At 33.9% G+C, this 11,437-nt stretch overlaps 1 protein-coding gene across 1 annotated transcript; it reads right to left on the bottom strand.

Annotated features, from left to right (window-relative positions):
- Positions 1-6,993: 6,993 nt before the first annotated feature.
- LOC311299483 (E3 ubiquitin-protein ligase TRIM39-like) lies at positions 6,994-11,034 on the bottom strand. Its single transcript, XM_084423065.1, has 7 exons — positions 10,885-11,034; positions 9,753-10,306; positions 9,543-9,638; positions 9,101-9,334; positions 8,871-9,009; positions 8,134-8,169; positions 6,994-7,986 (listed from the first exon to the last, which is right to left on the bottom strand). Exons 2-7 carry the CDS (start codon positions 10,302-10,304, stop codon positions 7,439-7,441), a joined length of 1,605 nt encoding a protein of 534 aa, XP_084279191.1. The 5' UTR covers positions 10,305-10,306; positions 10,885-11,034; the 3' UTR covers positions 6,994-7,438.
- Between the last annotated feature and the right edge of the window lie 403 nt (positions 11,035-11,437).

Consider the following 11,437-nt stretch of genomic DNA (forward strand, 5'->3'; position numbering starts at 1 on the left):
TGGTCACGTAATTTAATCTATTGATTTTTAAAATTTATTTTGTTATTTTCGTGATTTCAGCACATTTTTAAAACTAAAAGGGAAGCATCTTTCGTGATCACAGCACGATTCTTTCTGCCTGTCGGTCTGCAGTAGAGAAGCTGTTTAATCAACATTTATTCACTTATCATGGTTTATATATTTCTTTTAATGTTATTATTTAGGTCTTATTGCCAGGGAAGCTGGATTGCTTTGCTATTTATTGATATTTTTTTAATTATATTTTATCAGTAGGAAATCGCGCTGAAGAAGTCTCATTCCGAACACATCGCGATATTTGGCATCAGTTCACGTGTGCCAGATGTTGGTAAGTAACGTTAGTAAATACAGTAGTAAATAGTTGGTAAATACGCTGTCCTAATAATGTTTGATATAATGTATTTTTCTGTTTGTAGATATTATTGAGATAAGCTCACGTTCAGTCACTGCATTATATCTGTCATCTCCACGGAGCTATATGGGGAGGCTGCAGACCTGGAGCCGGTAGATCTACGCCCCAGGCAGTTTTACGCCCCAGGCAGTTTTACGCCCCTGCTGTTCCTGATGCGTCCAGTTGGGGGATATACTGCGAAATAACACCATTAAATCGACGCTCAAAACTTACACATTAATAACCTTCCCGTTCATAGACTTTGCCCAATTGTATGTTTTTTGTTAATTTAAATATAAACGTTACAGTGAAGAGTACAGTACTATGGATTAAAATATCTGTAGATATTCAGTTGGGCTTCACTCTCTTCACTCAGCCTACAGAAGACTGTTTGTTTTTGTGAATTAAAAAATTAATAATACACATAGTTGGATCAGATGACAAGTAATGATATATGACCTACTGTAGAATAGTTCATTGAATATTGAATATAGAATATATTTTTATAATATATAATATTTTTATATACAGGAGACTGAGTGAAATATGTTGTTGTGAATTTATATAAAGTTACATTTAGATATTAACCATATTCAGCCCATTAGACATATAGCACCGTGTAATCATATGGATCCTCGATTAAATATCTGCTGTAATATTCACTATTGGTCATCATACAGCTACAAAACAGTGTCCTACGTAGCATTTTATGAAGACAAACACAATGTATCCCTTTTCTAAAATTCCAAGGGCCATTTAGAAGAAATAGACAATATTGTTGTTCACAAAAACATTATTTATCAACACCATTTATGAATTATGATGACTCCTGTAGATGACTTCCCTATGGCTTGCCACTCTTCTTTAACTGTTTTTCTATCCTCCTGTCAAAGTGCTTCTGCTCACTGATTAAAAAAAAAAAAAAAAAAAAACATAAAAAAAAGGACATCCATGGTGAATTTGATCTTGTCAAATTCACACGCAGCAGGACTCACTGTTACATTTTGAATACAATTCCTGAATACTTAATTTTTTATCACAGTTGCTTTGGTACATTTCTCAGATTACTACTGAAATTCTCGTAACTACTTTTGAACAAATTGCCAATGCTTTGGTAAATTCATGCAATTGATTATGAATTGCCTTGCTGCTTCCTAATTTATCAATTCATTATTTCCTTCATTAGTGAAATTCTAAATACACCTCTGCAATTCATCAATTCAGGACACATTTACAAAATAAAGTCTAATAGAAATGTATTGAAAACATGCTTGACAGTTTATAAAGTCAACCATTTTGCATTAATGACTTATGCAAGGAACTAATGCCTATGTTTTGAGAAGTTTGACAATTCAACAGAGAAATAGTATAATAGGCCTATATTTTGATCAACATGACATAAGGAGTTGATAATGTAGGAAACAGCAGACAGTTTTACATTATCAATTGCATTAATGCACCAAAGCATTTGCAATTTGTATATTTGTATAAAATAATGAGAAATTGCTTTTATGATGTGCACAAGTGACAAGATGATGTGATTTCAGTTGTGATCTGAGAAATGCACCAAAGCAACTGAGATAAACTATAAGACTTATTGGAGACCCTGCAGAATCACTGTAGACCCCCTAAGAGTTACAGACCACATAAAAGAAAGTGTTACGAGAACACAAACTGCCTTTTTAATTTGAGTTTTATATCTGTGGGTATTTCAATAAAAAAATATATGTAAACATTAAAAAATGTAAAAAGGAAATCCATGGTGAATTTGATATTGTCACAGTGTGTGGGTGTGCTGCCCAGAATTTATGTCAGGTGAGTGTGGATTGCATCAATTTGCTCCTGATCTTTAAAGTACAACGGCACAGGCACTTGTTGGTGGAACACTTTTGGAAAAAGTGTCAAGACACTTTGATTTCTTTTGGCCACTGATGATGAACTGTGCAGAGAAAATGGAAAATGACATTAAAAACATGTCCATGCATGTCTCTGTAAGTCATTTATTTACTAGAGAAGCTATTAGTTGGGAATGCAGTTAAAAAAAAGAGATGGGTCACTCTCTCAAATCTGTGTTAAAAATATCTCAACTAGAACAACACATTAGATTGAGTAAATGCATTTTATAGTTTAAATGATTAACTCAAATCATTTGAACTCAACATGTGTTTCGTGCAAAAGTGATTGTATTGTTCTCATCATTGCTGTAGGCTACATTTGCATAGTTTTGATTTTACGTTTGGTTTGAGTAATTTTCCTTGTGTTTGCATTAACATCAGGCCTTTAAATTCCCTCCAACATCAACATTCCTCAAACTTACATCTGAACAAAACACACACTGAGTGTTAATATGTGAGGTGTGTGTTCAGCGAGACAGGATTGAATCATGTAATGATGCATTAGAATCTGGACAGAAAATGTTGTTTGTATTAAACAGTGAATTTTACATACACATGCATTGGTGTTTTTATCCATTCATTTTTAATAAGTCTCATATGAAATATTCACACTAATAATGCTTTAACAGGTGGCTTCCTATTTGTGTTGCTTTCAAAATAATACATATAAAACAACAACTTTCAAATTCAGTAGGTTTCAAATTCAAAGGTTCGGTAAAATTATGTTTTCTATTTTTAAAGAAACCTATACATGCATCTGCATTTCTGAGACAAAATGTCTGATAAAATATGTAAAGGTTATAGAAATACTCCATATAACTCCTCTAAGCCTATAAACCCTCCATGAAGTTCATTCTATCTGCCTTTAGTTATGCTCGTGTGTAGAACTAAAAGATCACTATGTACTTTGGTAAAATGACTGATGGCAGAATTACTACAGGTTTCTCACTGCATGATGAGAATATACTTGAAGAACGACACAATCACTGATCAGACTTTCCTCACACATCCAGTAGAAAGATGGACTGATGGAGACACTGAGTTCCTTAAAAGTTAAGGTCTGTGATATCTAGGTTTAATGCTGATAATGCAGCTTGGTTTGACATTTTATTTACAACGATAATATACATTTTAAGTTCAAATAGACCTACTTTACATAAAAAGGTCCAGAAACAAAAATATGAGGATTAAAAACATCACAAAGCAGAAATAATCTTTCCAAACCTTTATAAATGATGTTTTATTAACAAAGTTCGGGAGGAGCAGGTTCAGATAATTAACCAAATTATGCACAGCTGGAGATTAATCAGTAATCAACTCAATGACAGAGTATAAATTCACAGCAGACCTATCTCTGTTCATTGAAAGTTTGTCAGCATCCCTCCTCCACCCCATCTCCTCACTTCCAGTTCCATCTACACTTACCAACTGGGGGGAGTACTCTGGGTTCGGACAGCACACCAAATACGCATAAACTTATTGTACTAATTATATGTAGATGTGAACTCGTGAAACATAATCTGTAACCGTTGGTTTGAGAAATTCTCATGACTCCTCCGTTAGATGCAGTGGACTCTGTTTATCCTTACGAAAAAAATATATATACTTCAAGTTAATTTTATGAAGTATACTTGAGTAATGTTAAAGTATATTTTTAAGTATACTTTATGTAGTAAGTATACTAATGTCAATATGTACTAGTAGTAAACTTGTAAGTGTACTATTTTAATACTGCTTGGGACTAAATTGGCCCACTTGAAGTATATAAAAGTATATGTTTAAGTGTACTATAAGTGTAACAGTAGTAAACTTTAAGTGCACAACTAGTTCATAATTATGTTTCTCATTTGTACTGCAAGTGAACTTATGAGTATACTGGTAGTTTACTATTTTAATACTACATTGAAGTATACTCTCAGTAAACTACTAGTTTAGTAGTTTTATACTACAAGTTTTCTTTAAGTGAACTTAACATCATACTTATAGTTTACCATTTATATATTATTTTTGCTCTTTTAGTGTACTCTCAGTAAACTACTAGTTTAGTAGTTTTATACCGCAAGTATATTAGAAAGTTTTCTTTTAGTGTACTCTCAGTAAACTACTAGTTTAGTAGTTTTATACTACAAGTTTCTTTAAGTGAACTTAACATTATACTTATAGTTTACTATTTATATACAATTTTTGCACTTGCATAGCCTATACTACTATGTTCAAATGTTATTTTTTATACTTGAAAAATACCTTTAACTGTACTTTAATTTTAAAAACATTTTATTAGCTTCATGCATCCTTTTTCATCAACACTTGAATGTTGGTAAGTTTCATAAAGAAAGGCAACATTTTAAACAAAATAGTTGAGAAAATCACATTTTTGTCAAAGACTATGCCTTGATCAGATTCAGAACGATGATCAAACACAGATGGAGTAAATCGAGTCCGACACCCCCACAGCTTCAGTCGTTTTCTCTTAATGGGTTACGCTTCATTTGGAAACATTAAGCAGTTTTGATTTACAAGCTGTTTAATGTTTGATTATCACATTATTTTACATTTGAGTGAGCAATCTTCTACCACTTGTTTCAGCTTCTTCTTCCCCTGTGTTTTGATCCGGAGATTCTGTACTAGAAGATGTGTCATAGCGCCCCCTACCGTATACCAGTGAAAACATATGGATAGCTGGAAAATTCAGTCAATGGTGGGGAAAAGTTGAATTAAAGTAAATTCCTATGTACACCAGTGGACTAGCCTACACACAAATTCAGATACGCAGAATTAGAAATATATATGTTTTATATAAATATTTTAATCAATATTTTCAAACAAAGATTCATAAGACTGCAAAAACGATGTAAAAAAAGTATATTTAATAGGCTACTCGATCAAAAGAGTTAACACAACTACAAGCCAAGTATACTTTGAATAATTAAACTTTAAAGTATATCTCGATCAAAAGAGTACAAGTATAGGCCAAATATACTTGGACTTTTCTCTCAGTATAAGTCAAGTACACTTAAGTGTAATTATGTATATTTTTGAGAAGTATATAAAATGTAGACTGAAAGTATGCTTTCTTCTTTTTAGTTGAAAAGAAGTATACTAATAGAACACTTGAATAAACTTATTTTCCATGCTTATTTTATTTACTCTATAAGCTATTCCACCCGAAAGTTTGTTACTATATAAAGCTGACCATGTTAGTTTATAAGACAGTGTGTAATATTATGTTTTTAAAAAAGTATTTAATAAGCTACTCAATCAAAATAGTAAACACAAGTACAAGCCAAGAATACTTAGAATACTTAGAATACTTTTAAGTATATCTCGATTAACAAGTAGAGGCCAAATATACTTGGACTTTTCTGTCAGTATAAGTCAAGTATACTTAAGTGGAATTTGAAGTATATTTCTGAGAAGTACATAAAGTATATTTCTGAGAAGTATATAAAAAGTAGACTGAAAGTAAACTTTCTTATTTTTAGTTTAAAAGAAGTATACTTATAGCACACTTTGAATAAACTTATTTTTCGTAAGGGTATGGAAATATGAAAAGTGTGTCTTTGTCCCAGTAAAGACTCCGGGTCCCATTAAAGCCGTTCTCTGGGGTCTTTGGTTTCATCTTGTGTCCTAAACCTCAGTGGACAGAACATTTGTCCTGCCGTCTCTGTTAAAACCATCAGAACTAAACAATCACTCAATCCATCATGTGTTAAATACTGCAACACACACTCAATACACAAACAGAGCATTAAAATGTGGATCCAATACATTCATCCATTAATGAATAGTGCAGGCATCATTATTAATCATAATTAGGACTAAAGATGCACAATCAAAATCTTTTTGACCAGACACAGCACTCACAAAGAACCATTTTGCACCAAGTAAACTAAAAACAAATCACTAAACAAATTAATTAAATTTAAATTTTTTAAATAACATGATATATCCAGGTTTTCCAGGACTGTATGAACCTTGTTATATTATCTGTATTTTCTGATTTGAAACTATATAGCGCCACCTAGTGAACATTATCTACAGTAATGCTATAGCACAGAGGCCTCAGAGAATCTTAAAGTGATAGTTCACACAAAAATAATAATTCTAATTTGATAAAAGATAATTTGACTGTGACTGATTTACTTTATAGAGATAAAGTTTTCTACTCTTTCTCTCAGGACACAGAACAATGTGAAAAGACCAGAATATGTGACTTGCTTTCTATATTCCTTTTCATCAAAACGATGACCTTATTTTATCTCTATCTACTGTAAAAAGCAGCTGTGCTCAACTTTCATACAGATCAAAAGACAATAAACAAACAGCAATATAAATAGGCATATTTAATAGAACAATCTCTACTGTCCTGAAAGAAGGAAAATATCTTTTATAAAGTTTCATATTTGTTTCTCTCCTTCATATCAGCACCATCAGATATTTAACAGTCCTATATTTTATTTGAAGATGTATATAACTGTATCAATAAAAAATTTGCATTTAAATAAATCTGATGTGTGTTGAAATTTGTCTGTCTATTCTATTCTATTCTATTCTATTCTATTCTATTCTATTCTATTCTATTCTATTCTTATGGTAAAACATTTGACATGGTAACTTGGTAATAGACCTACAATGTTTTCTTCTTCTTCTTCTTCTTCTTCTCCTTTTTTATTTTTTGTTATTACCATGATCATAATATCATGCTGTTTTTATGTATACTTAAACTATGATCCATAGTGTAGTGTATGAATATGGTAATAATACAGTTCTGATATATATTGAGGTATTACCATCTGATTTACCACAGTATTATCACAGCTTTTATCACAGCAATTAGACAGCTTTGATAATTTATTAATGTTATCATAATATGGTTGATTTTTATGTAAAAAAAAACAAAACAATAGAGACACTTTCACTTTGTCAGGTTGAGATGGGAGAAAACAACGGCATGAATAAACTATGAAAAATTGAAAATAAAATTGTTAAACAAGCATTATATTTTTTATTTGCATTAGCTAGAAATGATAGATTTTAACACTGAAAAACAAATGATGAAAATATAGCAAAACATGTTTAGATTTTTAATTATATAAATAATTTTCATTGTGTATTTCATATTAGGGCTGTAAATTCATTTCTTGTATTTGACAGGTGTGATGATCAGTGGAGTTGAGTTTTTACCTCCAAAGTTTAAGGATGGGCCAAAATATGGATAGAGTTTCCCAGTGAAAGACTGATCAGTGAAAGAGTAGATATGAGAGCTGGACTCCACATCATAAAAGGAGACAAGACCCTCCTCATAATCCACAAACACACCGACCCGCTGCGGCTTCACTCTCACACACAGAGAGACACGAGGATCATCACAGGCTTTATATTCATTCTCATTCCTCAACCACATAGTCCAGTATCCATTACTGGGACTCAGCTTGATCTGTCCCTTCCTGTTAATGGATTCTCTGACCACTCCTAAATCCCAGTCAGTCTTTCCCTTCACCTGCACCTCAAAATAAAATCTCCCTGAGGAGAATCCCTCCTTTCCCAGGACACATGCACCTGTATCAAATCTCTCTGGTTTGTCTGGGAGTTTCTGTCTAATGTCTCCATGTCTCACTTGTTTTCCATCATCAGACAGGATGAGATTAGGATTAGCTGTATCAGGATCCAGAGTCACATCCACTGAGAAAACAGAGAATATGAAACACAACTTACAGATATTTAGTGATGATGTGTGTAATATGTAATCAGTGTTTAATCATACTGTCGGTCAGTGATGAAGCTGTGAGTATCTGAATGTAATAGTGTAGTGCAGACAGCACACTGTACCTGCATACTGCTGTCTCCTCTTCAGTTCTGTAGAGACTAATGACAATAAAACACCATCAGATCTTTGACATGTTTATGTGTGAATTATAGACAAGATTTAAGGTTATATTTAAAGAATTGTGAACAACATCATGTTTAATCTGATCAATGTTTCTCTGCTGATATTTAGAGAATCAATATGTTATTTTTGTGTCTAATGTTATTCATCTCAATTTTTCATCATACTGTATTTTTGGAGTGCAAACAAGCAAAAAAAAAAAAAAGGGATTTAAGAAGAAAAACTTACGAGTTTAAAGTATAAGCTGCAGGCCTGATATAATAAAGAATAAAAATGTACCTTCTAAACCCATAATGCCTATTAATTAGATTTTCTTAGAAATGTTTAAAAATCTTGATTAAATCATTTGATCTGATGTGCATTCAAAAAATGTAGACACGGAGATAATACATAATTAATGTTAGATGTTTCTCATCTAAAAGTGTTCAGAGATTTACTAAAGCCTCAAGGTTCTGGTTACAGTGATGAAGCTTCTAGTACAAGATGAATTTACTGCATGTTTTCTGAAATTAGAGATGAATATGACCTGCTCTCTTCAAGAAGAACTGTGATGATAATGAGACACAAACACATGATCACACACTTCTCTTATTTCAGCTTTAACAGACTCATTCTTCATTACTGATATTAAAAGATGATAAATATATGTATCTGTACGGTGTATTTGATATCGCTGTACCAGTTAGCGTGAGTTTCTCCTGTAGAGAGTCCTGCAGTTTAGTCAGAGCTCTCCTCAGAGTCTCCAGACTCTCATCAGTCTTCACACTGATCTCAGACCAGTTCCTGGTGTTTCTAGAGCTGCACAGGGATGAGTAAATCTACAGCAGGAGAGAGGAGAAATCCTTCAGCATGGGGAGTGTTATGGTGTCATATACTGCATTATCATTGATCAGAGAGATGTTGACTGACCTGTAGGAGGTGGAGGTGATCTTCAGTGTGTGAGAGCTGCTCCAGCTCAGTGTTTCTCATCTTTAGCTCAGTGATCTCCTGCTCCAGCTCTTCAATGAGCTCTTCCTCCTGTTTCTCTGCTGCTTTCTGCTGCTCCTCCATCATCTCCAGCAGTTCAGTCTGACATCTCTCAATGGAGCGGATGAGATCAGTGAAGAGCTCCACACGGGCTGCTTTCTCCTTCTCTGTGTTTCTCTGCTCAACCAGGACAATCAACACATTATTAGTGGCGTTTGTGAAGAGAAGAATCAGTGTTATTATTTCTCATATTTAGGCGGTTTTCAAAATCTTCAAGATATTCAGACCAGCAGTGTGACTGTGAGTGTGAAATTGCTTTTATACAACAATTCAATAAACAACAATAGATATTAAAATTAATTTAATTTAATTATTTTAAACTCACTTTTCTGACTTCTGCTGAGTGTTTGACGTCTTGAATCTTCTTGATTCTGTCCTGGATCATCTGCTGTGTGTCTTTCTGTGTCTTCATCAGTTGAGTCTATAGACAGAGAACAACACACAATATGTTTTCATAATTGATTCATTTATATTTAAGAACATGGGATTCCTCATGATAAGAGCCATTTAAAATCAGTTTGTCAGTAACTTTTACCTTCTTCTCTTCACTCTCCTCTTCTAAAGAAACAGTGTTGTGGTTCTGGTGGTCTTTCAAAGCACACATCGGACACACACATGTCTGATCATCTCTACAGAACAGCTCCAGAGGTCTCTCATGTTTCTGACATATATAGTCCTCCAGATTACTCACAGGATTGATCAGTTTGTGTTTCTTTAAACCTGCCACTCTCAAATGAGTCTCCAGGTGAGTTTCACAGTAAGAGCTCTGACACACCAGACACGACTTCAGGGCTTTCAGCTTTCTTTCCTCACAGACGTCACACAGAACTTCAGCTTTTTTCGCAGGACTTTTCTTTTTACAGTGATCTACGAGCTCTCGGAGTGTGGTGTTAATCTTGAGATCAGGTCTGTGCTTGAATGTTTCTTTACAATATGGACAGTTGCAGGTCTGGCTGTTGTCCCAGCACTTATTCAGACAGGTCTTGCAGAAGTTGTGTCCACATGGAGTGCTGACTGGATCAGTGAACACGTCCAGACATATAGAGCACTGAAGCTCCTCAGTCAGTGGACCGCTGGAGGAAGACATCGCTGGAGAGAGAAATGATGAAGATAAATCACCTGCACTACTAGTCTAAAGTTTGGACACACTTGATACACACACTCAATTTAAGTTTCTTATAATCTTAAAAGATATTGTGGTTAGCAGGACGAGGCCGGTGGCGTGATTGATAATGAGCGACACCTGCACGCGACGCACCGGTCTGGTATATTTACAACAACTAGCCAATATAACGCTCTCCATAAAATATATTATATGGCCAAGAGTAATAATTTTTATCTTAATAATGTTTAATGTAGGCTAAATGTGATTTTCATCTGCAGTTTAGCAGGTTTGTGTTCAGTGAATCTGCAGGTAATTTTAGTAGTTATGTATTTGTGACAAAATGACAGAAACGCCAATCTTTGTATCACAACCAATCAAATGGCATAATTAAATACAATTCTGATACCATTTCAGTGCAGTAAACAACTAAAATAGTTGAGTATTTGACATGCTTAAACCTGGTTCTGTTCAACTTATTCCAGTTTGACATAAACCTACTAAACCAGTTCACTTCCATTAGAAACCTGTTCAGCACAATCTCTCTTATATTTCTATCTCTTACCTGTGAGGATCAGATGTGTCCACAAGACTCTTTGAACGGATCAATAAATATTCTGTTGTTTAAAGAGGTTGATCGTTTCAGGCGTCCATATTGTTGTTGATCAAGTTAGTTTCACTTTCTCTGAATCTCTCTCTGAACTACAGTGAAGTCAGAGCTCCGAGTTCCCCAGAGTGGACGATTGGGGCGGGTCGACACATTAAGGCCGCCCACACCCGATTTTATTGGTTTATAATACAGCAATCTTATTGGCGTAGACGCTTTAGGCATGAGCATGCGCATTCCTTTATGTACGAATTTATGAATTATTTTCTATGCTGTTTAGCCATACTACAGAAATATCAAGTGATAACCATGGCGATTTCAGTAACGATCAATTGGATAATGTTTTGATGAATTTACACGAATCAAGTTGGATGAAGTTACTGTCAAAATTTATTCGTATAGCGCTCATTTCACAATCGTTTCAAAGCAGCTTTACAAAAAGTCTGAAATGCTTTAATATTGAGCAGTTTTAGGGCTGCCAACTTATGGAAAGGAAAAGGGACAATCGTGG

Source organism: Rutilus rutilus (assembly GCF_951802725.1).
Source record: "Rutilus rutilus genome assembly, chromosome: 11".
Classification (NCBI taxonomy): Eukaryota; Metazoa; Chordata; class Actinopteri; order Cypriniformes; family Leuciscidae; genus Rutilus; species Rutilus rutilus.

Bases quoted from the DNA above. Each gene is read 5' to 3' on its own strand.
- LOC311299483 (XM_084423065.1), bottom strand. From the start codon at position 10,304: ATGTCTTCCTCCAGCGGTCCACTGACTGAGGAGCTTCAGTGCTCTATA. The intron at 9,639-9,752 runs GTAAAAGTTACT...CTCTGTCTATAG, and splicing joins AGGAGAGTGAAGAGAAGAAG to ACTCAACTGATGAAGACACA. The intron at 8,170-8,870 runs GTACAGCGATAT...TATTGTCATTAG, and splicing joins GGAGAAACTCACGCTAACTG to TCTCTACAGAACTGAAGAGG.